Genomic DNA, 20979 nt, shown 5'->3' with positions numbered 1-20979 from the left:
GACAAAAAAAATATAGCCGTGTCTCTACATTATCACATTCCTCTCAAATTGTACATTTGCTTGACTCGTTAAGACAACTTCCATCTGTTTTGTCAGCAATCTTCATTGAGCGCCACAAAGCAAGGGTGGCTGGTGTCAAAATTAGTCTTTGGTCATCAAAGCCTTGGGACCCAAATGCATAATGATTGCGCCAACTCCCCCTTGTGGTGGTCTGGAGCAATGAAGCCGTCCCGCGGTGCAAGCTCACAACTTTTAAAGGAGTGTCTTCAGTCCCCGCTGTTCCGTACGGTGTGTGTTGAAATCTTATCCTGATGCGGAATAGATTGCAGCGTATTCATGGCTCTACCTTCGTAGTTCGGGCTTGGAGATTGTGAAGAGATGTCTTATGGGGAATGCATGGGTGTCCGAGCTGTGCGCTAGTAGTTTTAAAAAACAGACACCTCGGTACATTCAGCTTGTCAACACTTCTTACACAAACAAGTAGCGATGAAGTCAAGCTCTTCCCATTTGAGCCATGAGAGATTGACATGCATATCATTAAAGAAGAAATGTCCAAATTTGGATGGAAACCAAGCTAAAGGAAAGGTAAAGGTAAAGGAAAGTTGTAATTTCAGTTGAAAATTACCAACACTGCATCCAACCACAGCCCTGCTGGTTTCACTTTGGCAAACCACCATCTGCTATAACATTGAGTCATTTCATCCTACTGGACATTGGAAAGCTTTTGTTTCATTTCCCATTGTTTGTCCTAGATGGGAAATTGGTGTGCAACACTCATCACCCTCCGGTGGATGGTTCAGAGTTCCATGCTTACAAAAAGGTTGATTGATACATGTCAGATGACAAGCCTACGACATGGTGTTAAATGCAAATCAGATACAATTAAGGTAGCTCCAACGGTTAGGATTGTTTTATATAGAACACTTTATTTGACATGTTAGAAAGAGACATTACACCCAAAGAATGTATCCAGAAGAAACATATAAATGACGCTCCTCAAAGAGGTCTTTGACATGTCGTTGACCTGTTGAGAGAGAACCTATTAGTTCAGTTATGGTCTGCCAGGGTCTGAAAAGCATAAAACAAGACCTACCTCTTTTCGGGTTGTCCTGATTCACACATTGTCCACTACAGGGGCCGCCAGACGGACTACTGGCATCACAGATGACCACATCACAATGGACAAAGACCTAGGAATCAAAGATTTGATGTGTCAGATGTTTTATTTATTTTTTTAAAGGGATGATTGCCACTCAAACAAAATTAACCAATAAAGATTGTTCGGTGAACTTTGTTACCTGGCCACTCGGCTCAACCGCATCCTCGGCGAAGGAAAACATATAGGCCTCAAAGCGTTTGACGTGAGGGGGGAAGTGGACCCTGGCGTCAGCTACCACCGGGTGGAAGACAACACGGTATGGATCCTCGGGGTTCTCACAGCTGCCAGTGGAGAGAGGGACTAAGTTAGGAACAAGAAAACCCCAACCGCCTTGTGTACGAAGTCTTGTGGTGGTGTCATGACTGCCCTGTGAGGATCAGATCAATTTACAGCAGAAGTGGGTTCTTTCTCCCCCTCCAGTATGAACTAAAGTAATGTTTTTGCCAACAGGCTCTCCCCAACAAAAATCACCTTTGTCTTGAAAAAACATATTTCATGTACAATGTAAAGGCTCGAGACTTCCTACCTGTAGAGTGAGCAGGTTTCTAGTAAAAATCACAAAATAAAAACCAATATGACATTCATTTTCTATAGCTAATCTGACCAGTCTTATGTTAGAAATATTGTTCATAGTGTTCAATGTTGTGCATAGTAAGTAGCCATGCCACAAGGGACATCAGAGCGGGTCAGACTGACAGAAGCGTCCCCGGCGGCCAGAGTGCATAAGAGGAATGGTAATAGAAATTAACATTAGACCAGAAAACCGTGAGGCGCAAGCTACACGTTCAGAACTTTCCTAAACTCACAAGTACCTAGAAAAATGAACTTAAGTGGGACCATTCTGCTACTATATCCAAACCATCCTACTCATCACCCACTGAGGAATCAGTGACAGGGTTGATTAGCCCATCTTCCAGAACGAGTGAAAGGATAATCCATCCTGTAGTTCTGTTCAAGACTAGTCATTGGTGCCACGGACAACCAACGACATTGTGACCTCATGTAGCCAATCAGAGAGAAGACAAGCCTTTCCACAGCGGCATCCCACAAATACAAATACATTCATGCTTTTACTCCAAGCTGGTGCCGGTTCGTGTGTTCAAAAACGTATCAACGATAAGTGTCCCTTACGGCACGGGGGGGGAGATACCTTGTAACAAGCCGTCATATTGTGTCACCTGTGTGTTTAGCCTGTGTTATTTAGTTAGCTAGTAATTCAATTAAACCAACTTGTATAGTACTGAATCATAAGGCTGTGGTTTCTGCAGCTGCAAGGAGGATACGATGTAATGGTTCATAAGTTCACTATCAATTTAATAGATTTCTACCGTCTAGAGTTTAAGTCGGGAGACGGTAACTTTAAAACCGCTTCCTCGGCACCCCAAATCCTAACATGATTCATTTAGAGTCGCCTAACAATTAAACAGTCCTCAGATAATTCAAGGTCACGACAGTGGTTTGTCATTTCTGATCTTTTGGCCCATCAGACCTGGATGAATCTGATTTAGTACGTTTTTATTTTATTTTAAAGAACAGAAATTGGGCTTTCCGTCAACAATATTTATTTTGGTCTACTGCAATGGCTTGTTAAATGACGGATGTCAAACATGAATATTCGATTCCATTGACATGAGGTGAAACGTCCCTCTAAATGGTTCTTAAAATTCTAAATTATCCAGAATTTTAAGACCACAGGCGACCTGAATATTGATCAATTGACCGTGGTTTAACCAAAGTTGCCGAATAGATGATACCATCAAGGAAATCATATTTTTCAACACAAGTACTTCATTTTAAACAAGAATTTCATGCAATGCGCCAGAGCAATTTTTCCGCTGTTGGAAAAATTGGTCACACAAAATAAATTCTACACCCACGGCATCGGATTCACACGTGGAAGACTTGTGAAGGGCGCAGCGCTACTATACAAAGTAACCTATGCATTGACAGTTAAGGCCTACTTTTTTTATTTGCATCTTTGGGAGGTTTATCCTTTACTGTTTAACTGCCCAATATTAGCAAAAAGGAATTTGTGAAATCTGAAGACGTTACATTGAGACAAACGCCCACACCAGTACAAATCCACTTGAGCTGACAGACGCTGTGCAAAATCCTGACCATCAAGATAATTGCAGCTGAAGTGACAAATCTGAACTACCCATTTCGTGCACAGCCATGTGAATGTTGTCTTTTCCTATGATCTACAAAACATTTTCAGCTGGTTTTTTAAAAAACTGCTATGACACTGCTGATTTAATAAACAGCTGTAAAGTTACTCCGTGTCCACATTGCCAAATTTAGGTTTGATACCATTTCATAAAAATGGTAAAATTGCGTGATTTGATAGCATTTGCAAACCGATCCCCCAAATGAATGGTTTTGACCAATAAAGTTGCTTCACTACAATGCTTGGTGTAACATGCATCCAGATACTGAAAAGGCACCCGCAAAATAAAGTGTCATTTGCAGCGTGCATAATCATGGTCAAAGTCATTGTAGCCCATTACAATGTAGGAAAAATAAGTCATCTTTCAATAGTAACCCAATTTAAATTCTTGAGATAAAATTAGGCCAGCGTGTCCATCAGTGGAAAAGTGCTCACCCAAATCAAAAATTTAGTAACATTTTTTTAATACGAACATTAGCTAGCTAAATAAGGTTAGCAAGACGCTGCTACACTTGACCGTGGTATTTGTTCATGTTTAGAAACTCCAAATTAGCGCATTCCTCTAGGACAGGAAATTCCATTGAAAGTGGCATCAACTTCTGGGGATCCTGTCAACTGATCCTATTCAGTTTCAAACATCCATGCTGCACAGGCATCTGAACCATCCTTTAGGTTTAGTGCAATAACTGATTTAAACACAAGAGGTCACTTGTGCCTGAATTCAACCCAAACCCAACAACTATTCAGTCAGTGTTAAGAGCAGTTGTCTGAAACCAACCGGAAAGGCAAGCCAAGCTTGCCAGCCGCTCTTGATTTCCAGTCGACTGACCATCAGCTTGGCACAACACTGAACTGTAGCAAACCAAAAGGATAACATTGAGTAAAAAGGTGTAGGTAATGCCAACATTAACCTTTTCACACACAAGTTCCAAATATCTTAAACAGTCGCCCCAGTGGGAGTTGATTTTATGCACGTGGTCAGAATGCACTCACCGTTCCAACATTCAACCCGCGCTGACCTCAGTCCAAGGCGATTTTTCTATAGGCCGTTTCAACATTAATTTTGCCTCATTCACAAAGGGCGCCCATTTCACTGTTGCAGACCATTTCGATTTGAGAATTTAATGAGCTGGACAAACTTTCCTTCAAAAGAAAGCCCAAGCACTTCCCCAGATCAAGTATACAGTCCTTGCACATTTATTGCCTTCATTACAATTAACTGTGAACATGCCTATCAAAGTGTCTTATTTTCTGTGTAACGTGTTGTCGTTTCTGCTGTAGCGTACCGTTAGTATAATGTACTCAGCGTTTTATTAATGCATTCTGATTCTTGCCTAGATTGTAATGGACACGTGTGTAAAACACTTGAAGTTGGTACTGAATATGAGCTAATGCCAACGCCATACAATGCAGTCAGGTTCATGTACACGCATGTCAGACTTATGGTGATCGCAACTGGAGTACCCCATTGTCTTGAATGCACTGAAATCGTTAGTTGATTTGAACACGGCATCAGAGTGTAAACTATGGTACCTCAGGGTTGCCAGATCAGACCCCCCTTTCCAGGGGTATATAGCTTAGAGAAACTGTCTTCCGCCATTTATTGTTGATAAATTCCCAGATCTTAGTAATATTTCCTGCATCATCCTCTTCACAATACCTTCCACCAAGGACTTAACCCCCAATAATGGATTGTGCTATATCTTGCAACTCTGTTTAGCTTTCGTGCTACGGTTGTATTTGGGGAGGTGACAACAATTGGCTTTTTGAATAGTTACCTGTAAACTACTTGTCATGTGTACACCGTAACAAGTACAAAGATTAGTCACATGCTGAAGTGGCCAAACTGAGTTAAGATCTCAGGCAACGGGCGCAGTGAACAGCATTCTAGGAGTTCTTGCTTGACAAACATGGATTCCATACTTTCTAAACTAGATTTACATGGCTCCCTTGTACCGCATCACTGTAAAACAAGCCAACCTGTTATTTAGACTAGATAACATTTATATGTTTTACAAGCAAAGGTGGAATAAAGTTGTGAAGACCTTTATTTCTCATCAGTACAAAACATTTCTTAGATGCTTTTTAGACAATGCGGTTTAGAGTCGTTTGATGCAGCTCCAATGATACACTGCAGGGATTACTCAGCGATAACACGCGCCAGATTCTCTCATAAGTGTTAAATTGGGTGGAGATCTGGCGACAGACCGCACATGGCTCACATCGTTTTTAAGCATTGTGACCACTCGACCTATGGATGGGGGCATAGCCACGGTAGCCAAAGTAAATGGCCTGCCAAGCATGATAGGTTGCTAATTACTCAGGAACCACACCTGTGGAATAACACTTGTTTAGGCCCAAAAACAACATGTTACCCATTAATGATGAGATTCCACCGGGGTCGGGAGTCGCGGTCCTCGTTGACGGTGGCCCAGCAGTGGTCAAGCACCAGCGCTACCTTGGGATCAGAGGACGTGGTCAGCTCCACCTCAAAGTGCAGAGGCTGTCTCAGGTACCTCACCACTGGATAGTCCTCCTCCTGGTGGAACGTGTTATATGAGGCGTCTGGAACACAGAACAAGACAACCGGGGGTCGTGTTCAGTGGGCACCATCTGAACTTGTCCATTAAGAAATGCTCGTTTATCATATCCTGTTGTGCCCCGATGAACACAAGCCATTTATAGCAAACACTACCCACCCCACCACCAGAGGCTTCTAACAAATTGCCAAATCCGCACCTCACCGTTACTCCATAGCCACACCTGTAGATCTCAGAAAGCAAGAGGAATATCATAAGGCTTAGATTTTTGGGAATGGTTTTGTAAAGGAGACCTTCCAAGATACTTTTAGAGGCTAGGGGTCAAGTTGAAATTCTGAATTTGTGCACGCTTACCCTGAGCGAGTCTCATTCTGACCATTAGTCGACCCGTCCCAGTCGCGGCAAAAGGCTCGTTGTCACGCGGCCTGGTCAGGAAGGCCAATGTGCGAGTGATCTTGGCCACATAGTAGCAGGAAACCTTTAACCTAAAAAGAGGGATGTGAGCAACTTCAATAGGGGAAACTTCAAGCAGTGGAGTGGACACTGGTAGTAGAGGCCCATTTTCCCTGTATACAAAGTATTGAGCAATTGGTAAAAAAAAAAAATGCCCCGTAACAGCTACAATTGTGATGCGTAATGCACTTACTGATATTCCTCCTCTGAAGACGTCGTGGCATTCCGCTTCACCTCAAGTTCATCTGGCAAGGAGATTTCGTTCTCATACAGCATGACATTGTTGATAAACTATGTAGTAGAGGGGAATTGCTTATTACAGCCTGCAGAAGCAAACAGTCCGTAAATACACAGTACCCATCACCTCAGGGTAATAGTCATTTTACCTTCCTGGTGGTGCCACAGGAGTTCACAGTGAAGTGGAAGTAGGCGACGCGATCGTCACTGTAGGTGGGACCACAGGCGGGGTCGCTCAGGGTCAGCTGACCGGGGTTCAGACCGGGAGCAGACTCCACCTTCACCGCCAGCGCAGTCATCGTTCCGTTAGAGAAACACTCTTGGAGGTAGGGGAGCAAAAGACCTGGGTTCTGTATTTGTTACACTTATTGAGCTTGCCGAGCACAGTAGAACCAATGGAATAGCACCAAAAGTGCAAACCATGCCCATCTGGCACTACTATTAGACTCACAGTATTTGCAAGGAACCCAGGTTTGGTAACCATGTTAAACGACTATTTATCAGAAGTAATTGTTTGAGAACCAACCAGTCAGCGTTTTGAGGAAGCTGCAAGCCAGGGAAAAGTATTTGATGGTCATGTTGTTGTAAGGATTCAACAGAGCCACATCCAGTCTGCTCCTGACAGAGGACGAGTGAACTGACTGGGAACCAATGGGAGAGTTCATTAGTCCAATATTGTATGCATGTACACAGGGTAAGGAAAGCGAGGCTAGCTGCAGCAATTTAGGTTAACATGTTTTGGGAGAGAGTCGTACCTCAAACACTGCGTCCGGCGAAGAGAAGGGCAACGTGATGGTGAAGTCTGTGTCGCCCTCTGTTAAATACTGTTGAGCAAACTCATGGTTAAGCAGCCGCTTGCCAACCAAGACCACAAAAAAGGGCTCTTGGTTCCTGTAGTCCACAGTGATGTGGAAGTTCTCCTGATCACAGTTGCCAGTGACTGAAGGTGGCACTACAAGGACAAACAGGGTTGTGTTCATTAATTAAGCACAAAAAACAGGAAGGTACTACTTGAACTTGTCCAAGACGAAACCCTTGTTTAGATTGCAAAATGTTTTGCTACGGTGGGACTGAATAAAAACGATCCTGGCAAATCAGGAACAGGACAACTGGGTCCAACTACTCTAAAGCTTAACATTTTCTTTGTAGAGAGACCGCATAGGAAAACCCTACAGTATGGCTAGTTGGGCTTTCACTGCCAATTTCCTTTCAGGGCAATCATTAACGAGAGGAAACCATTCAACAGTAGTTTGGAGTAGTCCAGAGACATACCAATGTCCAGCAGTACAGCGTCCACAACGGCAGAGTGAGAGAAAGGCGCGTACTCTGGAAAGATGACCAGGCCGTAGATCAGCTGAAGAGTGAAGGTTGTGACACCTTGTTCCGCCCTTCTCTGTAGTGAAGTTAAAAGCATCGGTCAATTGGGCAGCATTATTGTTGTAACAGAACGCTATTCAACATCAACTGACAACTAAGTACATATGGGTACTATTAAAACAAACTATTTACTTAAAGTAACGTTGCCCTCATTCCTCTACATCAAATGCACACAACTGCCAAAATAGTGGAAACACTTGAGTAAATGAGGGATACAAAATACATCTGTGCCATTATTTATATTTTGTTGGTGGCCCACTTATTAGGGCATGTACAAATCACTGCGTGTGGCTTTGCATTTAACAGAAACACACCTCCTTGAAGACCACCGGGTCTGAGAAGGGCACCTCCAGCCTGAAGGTCTTCAAGGTGTTGTCCGGGGATCTCTGCTCCCGAACATTGAAACCCCTGGCGTTGCACTCTGCAACAGTTAGCACCATGGTGGGAAAGGTGATGTTCAGCAGCTCCACATCAAGGTTGAAGGTCCCCAACTCAAGCACAAACACTGCCTGCTCAGGAACTGTGTCTAAGGGCGTGTCTGTTCATTGGCAAACAAAGGAAAACATTTTGAAATGCGGTACAATGGAAGTTGAACATTTACATTTGTTATTGGGTAAGTCCAGGTATTGCCTCCCCGTTTCAGTACATTTCCTTCTGTTTTGTGCCTAATGAACAACCCAGGCATCCCAAATTACCATAGGCACTATTTAACTAAACCAGACTCACAGTTGCGAACTTGTGGAGGCCTGGCCATCAGAGGTGTTGTGATAGGGAAGAGGACTTTATAGCTGGTGTCCTCGTGTGCGACCTCCTCGATCCACAGCAACTCAAGCATGGGCTCAATGGTGTAAGTGACAAAGTACTGGTCATCCTGAATATGGCTCTGTAAGGGAGACGAGTGATGCAGTCAGGCTGTAATACACAATTGGAGTGCAAAAAAAGGTAAATGTTCCTTATGAGCCAGACTGTTAACCTCTTGGAACTCCCCATACCGGATCCGGTATCAGGAATACAGACTCAAGCTCATTACCATAACGCAACGTTAACTATTCATGAAAATCGCAAATGAAATGAAATAAATATGCCATCTCGCAAGCTTAGCCTTTTGTAAACAAAACTGTCATCTCAGATTTTCAAAATATGCTTCAACCATAGGAAAACAATAATTTGTGTAACAGTAGCTAGCAAACAAAGGATTTAGCGTTAGCATTAGCGTTAGCATCCAGCACGCAACATTTCAACAAAAACATAAAAGCCTTCAAATAAAATCATTTACCTTTGAAGAACTTCTGATGTTTTCAATGAGGATACTCTCAGTTGGATAGCAGATGCTCAGTTTTTCCAAAAAGATTCTTTGTGTATTAGAAATAGCTCCGTTTTATACATCACATTTGGCTACCAAAAAAAAACCGAAAATTCAGTCCTCAAAACGCGAACTTTTTTCCAAATTAACTCCATAATATCGACTGAAAACATGGCAAACGTTGTTTAGAATCAATCATCAAGGTGTTTTTCACATATCTCTTCATTGATACATCGTTCTTGGACACATGCTTTCTCCCCTGAATCAAATGGGTTAAATACAATTATTCTACCGCTTGTCTTTTTGCCGCTCGTAATTTAAGACAAAATATCCAAAGGAAAGTATTGGTTACCAGACTTTAGAGAGCTGGTAGGTGTATGGTTGTCAACTTGCATTTCCGGCGGTGTGCATTTTCAGAGCAACTGACACGTAAAGTAAACACTTGCACAATATGTAAACAGCAGCCGAGTGTTCCTTGCATTCAGTTGACAGTGGCAAAGCTACCGGCTACCTAAAAAGTCAGGTAAACAATACTTTAGTGTGGATATTTGGTCTCAAATTTCAAGCGGCTAAAGGACAAACTGCAAAGACAAGCGGTAGAGTATGTTTAAATGTAATTTCATGCAAAATTCACACAATTCTGCAATCCATTGTAATCCATTGATTAAGCAGACAATTGCTCAATAAGAAACATTTTACACAAGACAACCTTTCTAGGAGTTTACCCATGAGAGATGACAAAGGGTTACTGCAAAGCACTGACAACTGCTGTAGTAAAAAGGGCTCTACAAATAAGACAGAAATTAAACAGGAACATTTTACTAATCCAATGCGGACCTTGAAATAGCCGCCAACCGCCCCCACCGGAATTTCAACAATAATATGAGCCTCTGTGACTAAAACAGAGTAGTTTCTGGCAGCCATTTCCTCAGTGTCCAGCCTCTTAGCGTCAATTCCCATGTACACCTCCAACATGGTGAAGGCATCAGAGGAGAAAAGTGGGTCTATGTGCTTGGGCATGTACCAGGTGATCACTTCTGGAGTAAAGGCCACTGCCTCTGCAGTGAAACAAGAAGCCAAGGGCACATCAAAACAGAACATTTTCCCAACTGAACACTACATGAAAGTCTTGTCTGGAGCCAATTAAGAACTGGGCTTATAGGATCTTAAATTATTTCACACTCAACCTGGTGTTGGACAAACAGCTGCGGCATCTACTCGAGTAACCAGCCACTTCTGCTCAAAGAAGGTTGAGGTTGAGAGCACCCGCATCGGAACCCCAGCTACCTGTTCAGGGGGCAACCACATCAGGGCCATGTTCAGTAGGGCACACCGTATTAACAATATGTTGCAGAGTTCAGGTAGGGCCACCGTTTCCAAATGTTTGCTCTACTGAACATGACCCAGTTCATGGAGGTCAGCTTACATTCTGGAGGTATGTCTCCTCTGCATTATGAGGGCTTCTTAACACCAGCCGTGTGGGAGTGTTGGCTATTGCATAGCCCTTTCTTTGGACCTCATCCACATTCATGACATTCTTGCTAGGACTAAAGACGACTGCTGTCATTTTGTATCCTGAAGCAACAGCCTGTCTCAGGAAATGGAAACATGAATTAAACAAAATTGTCAACAAACGCACATTGTTTAGCGCCATCCTGTCATGTTGTAGTGAAATTACAGAAACTGAAATATGGCTACCTCAGCTCCTCTACGGAAGTTGCCGCCCTTTGCTTTCGGGCCCCCAGTGGTCTGTTCGGGGACGGTTTGGATGTCTGGAAGAGTCCTTCTGACAGACACCTAGAGAAGGCCATTATTCCCTATGCATTTTCTCCCTCCCATACAATAGGAAATCAAGGGCCAGTTCTCAATCTGTCCACTCCCCTCCTTAAATGCATTGAGAATAGGCCAAAATTCCTCACCTCTAAAGTTCTCCTATGTGCATTTTGAAGAGGCGAGTGGAATTGAGTCAAGACCTCTAGGTTGTGTTGCAGAAGAAGTGAAAACACTGGACAGTTGTAGCTCTAAGACAGATCATTTATACAGGCAGTACGACAAGCGCGACTGTAAACGTCCATTGGGGCATGCTCTGCTCACTTGCCTCCATGTAGTTGCGGTCACACAGAATCTCTCGGGAGGTCCAGGGGGTGTAGCTACAAGTTTTTCCCACTCTATACACAGGGTCTTCAGTCATGTGGTTTCCTGGCAGCCTGAACTGCATGACCAAGCTGAACATCTTATCATCCTAAAATGAAGGGGGAAGAGAAAAGCCTTCACTATATTGCAAAAAACTAAATTCAGGTGACATTCATGCAAGTTATAGACTGTGGCAAAATTGGCTATATGAATGCAGCTGCCACTGTATTGAAGCCACACTACAGGAGAAGAGCTCAATAGTTCACATCACTGCAGTCTGTATCAGAAAGTTGGCTGGCCCTCTGAAAGCCCTCCATAAACTTCTGCGGTACCTTACGTCATCGTTAACTAAGAGGTAAGAGACCCAGACCCAGGGGTGGCTAACAATGGAGATCCTTTTGATATCCACAGAGTTAAGTCAAACTGCGTCGATGTTTCTGGAACCGTACTTCTAATAACCTCCATGCGCTAAATTGTATGTATTAGCACCTCTACGGCAACAACTCAGGCTTATTGAGGACCTTTTTACTGAAGAATGTGTTTAATTATTTCCATCTAGTGATGCAAATATTGACTTGTATCTTTGTGTATACAGGGCTCATCTGCAAAAGAGCCTGGTCTCAGCATGACTCCATGTCAAAGGTAAATAAAATTACATTGCTACAGTACGAGTTGCAAATGCAGTGACACGAAAGGCAAATGTCCATTTGAAGTACAAGCAAACACTACAGTTCTTAGGGTTACCATGTTTTGGGAAAAGCAGTTTTGAAGAGAAGCAAAAAACATGGCATTCCCCATGGGGTCAAATTTAAAGCTGAATCCACACTGAGTAGCAAGGCCAGGCGTCAGGTTTATGATTTGTGTGTCATCTGGAAGGGATGGAGATGGTGTGAACACAATAGTTGACAAGCAATATCAAGCCATGAATTATGAAAGGAGAGAAAGAGAATCATAAAGAGGCAAACTCACTGAAGACAGCATCAACCTCTTCAAAAAGAGGAGCGACACTCAAACGAATAACGTTACCAAGGCATTCAGCGTTGAGGTCATCTGGAATAGGAAAGGTTAGTTAAAAATAAAATATTGTCAAACGCTTAGTGCTTAAATTTGCAGGGTGCAAAATGCATACTTATAGAATGTGGCTGGTGTGCTTGTATGCCCACAGCTGCCATCAATAGGCAAAACAACCTGTAAGGTATTTGACAAATTATGATTGATTAAAAAGGAGGAAGAACACAACTCAAATGTTTGCGTCGCATAAGACTCTCCTAGGCCTGCTACTACTTACCCTGAGCTAAGGAAAATACTCATTGTAGAACAGATTTGTTCCGATAAAATACACAGCTACAGAACCTGATATTTGACCCAAAGTGTGCAGCCTACAGCCCAGGGGTATGCAACTTCTACCCTATGACAAAGGCTTCCCACACTCAGTCACCTGAACCCCAAAGGGCTGCACATTTTCTTTTTATTCCCCTAGCCCTACAAATCTGATTCAAATAATCATCCAGCTTTGTTAATCTGAATCAGCTGTGTAGTGTTAGGACAAAACCCTAAATGTAAGGCTACTGTTCAATTTTAGAAGGGTGCTCCGCCCTCACCGCTTTTATCCATTCATGTCAGGGGCCATGGACCGGTGCATCTCGGCTCAGGTTAATAGAACTCCCTCATTAGCAGCACAACAGCCTTTCACAGGTGAAACGCATAATTACCCAACCGTCTACAATTGTAGCCCAGACAGAGAGAAAGATATTGGCCTCTAATGGCCAAAATGCTGCATTTGCATGCACTTTCACAATTTGAATGTAATCAACTGGGTGGGACTACCAACTTCATTGGCTGAGCCCTACTGGTGACCCTGTTGAAGTCATGTCCCATCAGGTCATCAGAAGGGCTCAGACAATTGTGAAGAAGAAATGTTACTACTTTAATATGAAGATAGCCTCAATGGCGCTGCCCATGCTGTCACAGACACTATATTGGCACAGATGCATAGATGAGTCTTTTATCTTCTTATGGCTGGGGGCAGTATTGAGTAGCTTGGCTGAATAAGTTGTCCAAAGGTGCCCAGAGTAAACTGCCTGCTACTCAGTCCCAGAAGCTAAGATATGCACACTCTGAAGTTTCTAAAACCGTTTGAATGATGTCTGTGAGTATAACAGAACACATATGGCAGGCAAAAACCTGAGAAAAAAATCCAACCAGGAAGTGGGAAATCTGAGGTTGGTCATTTTTCAACTGATTCCCTATTGAAGACACAGTGGGATATTGGTCATGTTGCACTTCCTAGATATCAACAGGCTTCCACTAGATGTCAACAGTCTTTAGAACCTTGTGTGATGCTTCTACTGTGAGGTGATGGCGAATGAGAGGGGAATGAGTCAGAGGTCTGGCAGAATGCCTTGAGCTCGTGACGCTCGTTCACATGAGAGCGAGCTCTGTTCCATCGCAATTCTACAGACAAAGGAATTCTCCGGTTGGAACATTATTGAAGATTTATTTGAACAACATCCTAAAGATTGATTCTATACATCGTTTGACATGTTTCTACGGACTGTAACGGAACTTTTTGACATTTCGTCTGCTCCTAATGAACACACTTCGTGAGATTGGATTTGTTTACAAAACTCGCTAACAAAAGTAGCTATTTGGACATAAATGATGGACATTATCGAACAAAACAAACATTTATTGTGGAACTGGGATTCCTGGGAGTGCATTCTGATGAAGATCATCAAAGGTAAGTGAATATTTATCATGTTATTTCTGACTTCTGTTGACTGCACAATATGGTGGATATCTTTTTGGCTTGTTTGGGATCTGAGCGCCGTACTCAGATTATTGCATGGTTTGTTTTTTCCGTAAAGGTTTTTTGAAATCTGACACAGCGGTTGCATGAAGCAGAAGTATATCTTTAATTCTGTGCATAACAATTTTATTTTCATCAACATTTAGTATAAGTATTTCTGTAAATTGATGTGGCTCTCTGCAAAATCACCGGATGTTTTTGGAACTACTGAACATAACGCTCCAACGTATACTGAGATTCTTTTGACATAAATATTAACTTTATCGAACAAAACATGCATGTATTGTGTAACATGAAGTCCTACGAGTGTCATCTGATGAAGAACATCAAAGGTTAGTGATTCATTTTATCTCTATTTCTGATTTTTGTGACTCCTCTCTTTGGCTGGAAAAATGACTGTGTTTTTCTGTGACTTGGCTCTGACCTAACATAATAGTTAGTGGTGCTTTCGCCGTAAAGCCTATTTGAAATCGGGCACTGTGGTGGGATTAACAAGAAGTGTATCTTTAAAATGGTGTGAAATACTTGTATGTCTGAGGAATTTTAATTATGAGATTTCTGTTCTTTTGAATTTGGCGCCCTGCACTTTCACTGGCTGTTGTCATATCGATCAGCCCTAAGAAGATTTATCTATCTCTGTGAGGCAAGACAATTGTCATTCATGATTTGGCCTTAGCTGTGTTCGAACTAACTGTACTGTTTGTGACATGAATTGAGTATTTAGTATGCTTATTGGTCATAGTATACCTGTAGAAATATATCATAGTATACCTGTATACCTCTGGCCCTTCTTTGGACACTGTGTTAACTAACCTCCAGATGAGCTTCAATGCTATACAACTCTCCTTCCGTGGCCTCCAACTGCTCTTATATGCAAGTAAAACTAAATGCATGCTCTTCAACCGATCGCTGCCCGCACCTGTCCGCCCGTCCAGCATCACTACTCTGGACGGTTCTGACTTGGAATATGTGGACTACAAATACCTAAGTGTCTGGTTAGACTGTAAACTCTCCTTCCAGACTCACATTAAGCATCTCCAATCCAAAAGCCCCATTTACTACCCACCACTGCAACTATACGCTCTCGTTGGCTGGCCCTCGCTTCATACCCGTCGCCAAACCCACTGGCTCCAGGTCATCTACAAGTCTCTGCTAGGTAAAGCCCCGCCTTATGTCAGCTCACTGGTCACCATAGCAGCACCCACCCAGAGCACACGCTCCAACAGGTAAATCTCACTGGTCACCCCCAAAGCCAATTTTTCATTTTGCAGCCTTTACTTCCAGTTCTCTGCTGCCAATGACTGGAACGAACTGCAAAAATCACTGAAGCTGGAGACTCAGATCTCCCTCACTAAGCTTTAAGCACCAGCTGTCAGGGCAGCTCACTGATCACTGCACCTGTACACAGCCCATCTGTAAATAGCCTATCCAACCACCTCATCCCCTTGCTGTATTTATTTATTTATCTTGCTCCTTTGCGCCCCAGTATCTCTACTTGCACATTCATCTTCTGCACATCTATCATTCTAGTGTTTAATTGCTATATTGTAATTACTTCGCCACCATGGCCTATTTATTGCCTTACCTCCCTTATCCTTTCCTTATTTGCACACACTGTATATAGACTTTTTCTACTGTATTATTGACTGTATGTTTGTTTATTCCATCTGTAACTCTGTGTTGTTGTATGTGTCGAACTGCTTTGCTTTATCTTGGCCAGGTTGCAGTTGTAAATGAGAACTTGTTCTCAACTAGCCTAACTGGTTAAATGAAGGTGAAATAAAATAGAAATAAAAAAATACTATGGATATATTTAGTATGCCAAATGTTCCAGGATGTCGTACTAAATTCGCCAAAATATGAGGAATACACGAAGAGGACACTATTTCCGTACTTTAGGGCCAATAATGCAATTCTTCAGAAAATGGGCGTGGCTTCACATCGTTTCCAGATTTGTTGAAAATGGCAGAAAATATGCAGTCGAAGTACAACGAGAGCGGATACAAATTCATTGCTTTAACTAATTATGACAAATATTAAGAAAATGTTGAGCAATGTAATAAAGTAATTACTTTTTAAATAAGTTAACTTACACGTTATATTGGCTAACAATTTGTTAGCTACACTGGTCTTACGAACCACATAGCTTTATCAGTACAGCAGTATGTACCGGTATGTTGTTAGCTAGATACCTAACGTTAGTTGGCTACTTATAGATCAAACTTGACAAAATAATAACTATAGGCTATCTAACTAACTACCCAATGTTTGACGTGATTATTCCCGTCATTCTGAGCTTAGCTAAATGGTATAGTCATTGTGCGTTCTCAATGGACATTCGGGTGCTTTCGTAAATTCGCTCTGGCTGTCTACTCTGCTCTGAATTTACAAACAGACAATCTGACAACGCTCTGAATTCATGAGCGCATTCTGGAACTCCTGATTGAATTTAAGAACACACCTGAAGTCATATAATGTCTAACCTGTAATTTGTTATGCTAGATAGCTAGCAAGAGGTTGCATAGCAACAGCATCAGCTTCCGGTAGACAGGTGAAAAGCTAGTACGCGCAATTGAAAGCATACTGTTCGTTTACAGTATACTAAAATTAACTAATAATATATAGTATGCAGTATATACTCATTAAGTATGTAGTATACAGTATGTTAGTATGGGTATTCGAGCACAGCTCTTGTGTTTCATCAATGCTCATTAAGAAATGCTAGCGGCTATGACTGAAGGCAAACAAGAATTGTCTTGGGGGTGTGGTTTGATGTGGGTGTTTCTTGGATGTGTTTTTACCATTCAATTGCAATAAACAAGTGCAGTAGTGAATACGTAAGGTTAGCCAGCTTTGCTGTAGAAAACAAAGTTTTGAAGTTGAGGACTTCTCCCGATGAGCATTGACACCAGAGCAAGCTCATTTGGGCTACAGTTTGAATCACAACGTACCAGATGAGTGCGGAATCTGACTTTGGACATTGAATTATTATTATTTAAAAAATGTTGTGTTCGATCAAAACATTCGGTTTCGGAAGTGAATGTAGTGGTGCGTTTGGTTGGTGGATCTGCACATCTGTACTGAGGTAGGCTGTGCAGGTAGCCTAGATGAGAGTACGTCTGAGATGGATGAAGGTGAAAGGATCAGTGATGAGTCTACCTACAAGACTGTACACATTTTTTGGTGGAAAATGTTCGGAAAAGGAGACATGGGTGGATTTGCCACAGATGGGAACATAGATGGAAGGGGAGAATCTAGAAGAACAAACAGGCAGGGAGAAGAGGTACAGGAGAACAAAGTAGTAGTATTTTTTTTATCTGAGACAACCAGTAAAATGTTACATCTGATAACGTTGTCAGATGTACAGTGGTTCTTACTTTTGAAAGTTTTGAGCTTATGCAGCCACCGTTTGTGGTAGATGGTGGCAGATTGTGGTAAATTGCGTCTTGGCTGACACTTAAATAACGTGCCATAGAATTATGCGGAACCACGCAAGATGTGCTGCAGGATGCCGCAACATTTAAGCTTATAGGGTTCCAAAAAAGGACCGCAAAAACATACGAAATAGGTTGTTCCAACCTGTAAACGAACAGTATGCTTTCAGTCGCGTGTACTAGCTCTTCACCTGTCAACCAGAAGTTGATGCTGTTGCTATGCAACCTCTTGCTAGTTAGTTAGCATAACAAATTACTAGTTAGACATTTTACGACTTCAGGTGTATTCATCAATTCAATCTGGAGAACCAGATGGGCATGGTTTGCACATTTGGTGCTATTCCATTGGTTCTACTGTGCTCGGCAAGCTCAATTAAGTGTAACAAATACAGAACCCAGGTCTGATGGCTACCTGTCTTTTGCTCCCCTACCTCCAAGAGTGTTTCTCTAACGGAACGATGACTGCGCTGGCGGTGAAGGTGGAGTCTGCTCCCGTTCTGAACCCCGGTCAGCTGACCCTGAGCGACCCCGCCTGTGGTCCCACCTACAGTGACGATCGCTTACCTACTTCCACTTCACTGTGAACTCCTGTGGCACCACCAGGAAGGTAAAATGACAATTACCCTGAGGTGATGGGTACTGTGTATTTATGGACTGTTTGCTTCTGTAGGCCGTAATAAGCAATTCCCCTCTACTACATAGTTTATCAACAATTCATGCTGTATGAGAACGAAATCTCCTTGACGTCTTCAGAGGAGGAATATCAGTAAATGCATTACGCATCACAATTGTAGCTATTAGCTCTTTTTCCTTGACCAATTGCTCAATACTTTGTATACAGGGAAAGTGTGCCTCTACTACCACTGTGTCCACTCCACTGCTTGAAGTTCCCCTATTGAAGTTGCATATTTCCCCTATTGAAGTTGCATACTCTTTTAAGGTTAAAGGTTTCCTGCTACTATGTGGTCAACATCACTCGCACATTGGCCTTCCTGACCAGGCCGCGTGACAACGAGCCTTTTGCAGAGACTGGGACTGGTCGACTAATGGTCAGAATGAGACTCGCTCAGGGTAAGCGTGTACAAATTCAGAATTTCAACTTTCAACCATTCCCAAAAATGTAAGCCTTGTGATATATTACTCTTGCGTTCTGAGATCTACAGGTGTGGCTATGTAGTAACGGTGAGGAGCTGATTTGGGAATTTGTCAGAAGCCTCTGGTGGGCGGGGGGGGTAGTGTTGGCAGTGTTGGCTATAAATGGCTTGTGTACATCGGGGCACAACAGGATATTATAAACAAGCTTTTCTTAATGGACAAATTCAGATGGTGCCCACTGAACACGACCCCCGGTTGTCTTGTTCTGTGTTCCAGACGCCTCGTATAACACGTTCCACCAGGAGGAGGACTATCCAGTGGTGAGGTACCTGAGACAGCCTCTGCACTTTGAGGTGGAGCTGACCAGGTCCTCTGACCCCAAGGTAGCGCTGGTGCTTGACCACTGCTGGGCCACCCTCAACGAGAACCGCGGCTCCCGACCCCGTTGGAATCTCATCATTAATGGGTAACTTGTTGTTTTAGGGCCTAAACAAGTGTTATTCCACAGGTGTGGTTCCTGAGTAATTAGCAACCTATCATACTTGGCAGGCCATTTACTTTGGCTACCGTGGCTATGCCCCCATCCATACATAGGTCATGAGTGGTCACAATGGTTTGAGCTTAAAAAAAGATGTGAGCCATGTGCGGTCTGTCACCAGATCTACACCCAATTTAACACTTATGGGAGATTCTGATCACATGCTTGTTATCACTGAGTGGTCCCTGCAGCGTACCATTGGAACATGTAAATCTAGTTTAGAAAATAGAAAATAACTCCCTAATCCCAGAATGCCATTCACTGCGCCCGTTTCCTGAGGTCTTAACTTAGTTTGGCCACTTCAGCATGTGGCAAATCTTTGTACTTGTTACGGCGTACACATGACAAGTAGTTTACAGTTAACTAATCAAAAATCCAATACAACCGTAGCACGAAAGCTAAACAGAGTTGCAAGATATAGGTCAATCCATTTTGGGAAGTGATGTCCTTGGGGGAAGGTATTATGGAGAGGATGATGCAGGAAATTAGTGGGCTGAGGTACCATAGTTGACACTCTGATGCTGTGTTCAAATCAACTAACGACTTCAGTGCATTCAAGACAATTGGGGTACTCCAGTTGAGATCACCATAAGTCTGACATACGCGTATGTGATAACCTGACTGCATTGTATGGCGTTAGCATTAGCTCATGATCAGTACCACCTTCAAAGTGTTTTACACATGTGTCCATTACAATCTAGGCAAGAATCAGAACGCATTAATAAAACGCTAAGTACATTATACTTACGGTACGCTACAGTAGAAACGACAACACGTTACACAGAAAATAAGGTACTTTGATAGGAATGCACGCATGTTCACAGTTAATTGTAAGGAAGACACTAAATGTGGCATTGGACAAACCATATACACGATGTCCAATACCACCCAAAGCGGCGTTGATTCGTGCAAAGTATATGGCAAATGCCATATGGCAATTGCCAATTGTAACACCTCAAAAATCCAACAGGGGGCGAGTGCGCTCCACCGGGGTTTTTCATATTGGAAATGTAACCCAAGTCAACATCCAAAAGAAAAATTTTGAAAAAAGGATATTTTTTTCAAAAACTTTTCACCCCTTAAAAAAGTGCTTTCTGGGCCTTTTTTCGAAATTCTTTCGATTTTTTTGTCAATTACACATGTGTAAGAGCTGTATGAATATACTTTTGTCCAATTTTTTTATCATATTTTTTTTTTTTAATTACATGCGCATAAGGCATATGTTTTGTACATTTGCAATATGATTTCATAGGAAGTCAAAAGTCAAAAGTCAAAAATGTCAAAATTTGGTAAAAAACTTCACACATCCTTAAAAAAGTGCTTTCTGGACCGTTTTTCAAAATTCTTTCAATTTTTATGTCAATTACACATGTATAAGAACTTTATCAACATACTTTAGTCATACTTTATTATCATTATTTATTTATTTTTTTTACTTGTGCATAAGGCATATATTTCTCCATTTGGAATATGATTTCATAGGAAGTCAAAAGTCAAAAGTCAAAAATGTCAAAATTTGGTAAAATACTTCACACATCCTTAAAAAAGTGCTTTCTGGACCGTTTTTCAAAATTCTTTCAATTTTTGTGTCAATTAAACACGTATAAGAACTGTATCAACATACTTTATTCGTATTTTATTATCATTATTTTTTTTTTTTTTTTACTTGTGCATAAGGCATATGTTTTGTCCATTTGCAATATGATTTAATAGGATGTCAAAAGTCGAAAATTT

The 20979-nt window shown here is 42.1% G+C and overlaps 1 protein-coding gene and 1 pseudogene across 1 annotated transcript; one reads left to right on the top strand and one right to left on the bottom strand.

Moving 5' to 3' along the window:
• Positions 1 to 1089: 1089 nt before the first annotated feature.
• On the bottom strand, positions 1090 to 11834 carry LOC139400228 (uncharacterized; annotated as a pseudogene).
• A 6236-nt stretch (positions 11835 to 18070) lies between these two features.
• Positions 18071 to 19177, top strand: LOC139400227 (zona pellucida sperm-binding protein 4-like). The gene is made up of 3 exons (XM_071145214.1): positions 18071 to 18192; positions 18553 to 18683; positions 18984 to 19177. Exons 1-3 carry the CDS (start codon positions 18071 to 18073, stop codon positions 19175 to 19177), a joined length of 447 nt encoding a protein of 148 aa, XP_071001315.1.
• The last annotated feature ends 1802 nt before the right edge of the window (positions 19178 to 20979 follow it).

This window comes from Oncorhynchus clarkii, unplaced genomic scaffold (assembly GCF_045791955.1).
Source record: "Oncorhynchus clarkii lewisi isolate Uvic-CL-2024 unplaced genomic scaffold, UVic_Ocla_1.0 unplaced_contig_1075_pilon_pilon, whole genome shotgun sequence".
Lineage (NCBI taxonomy): Eukaryota > Metazoa > Chordata > Actinopteri > Salmoniformes > Salmonidae > Oncorhynchus > Oncorhynchus clarkii.
The sequence above is the reverse complement of the archived record's forward strand: the minus strand, read 5'-3'. Positions and strand labels throughout refer to the sequence as shown.

What these genes read in the sequence shown, in the direction of transcription:
- LOC139400227 (XM_071145214.1), top strand. Translation starts at nt 18,071, where the DNA reads ATGACTGCGCTGGCGGTGAAGGTGGAGTCTGCTCCCGTTCTGAACCCC. An exon ending in TTACCTACTTCCACTTCACT is followed by an intron (nt 18,193 to 18,552) that starts GTGAACTCCTGT and finishes TACTCTTTTAAG; the next exon opens with GTTAAAGGTTTCCTGCTACT. An exon ending in CAGAATGAGACTCGCTCAGG is followed by an intron (nt 18,684 to 18,983) that starts GTAAGCGTGTAC and finishes TCTGTGTTCCAG; the next exon opens with ACGCCTCGTATAACACGTTC.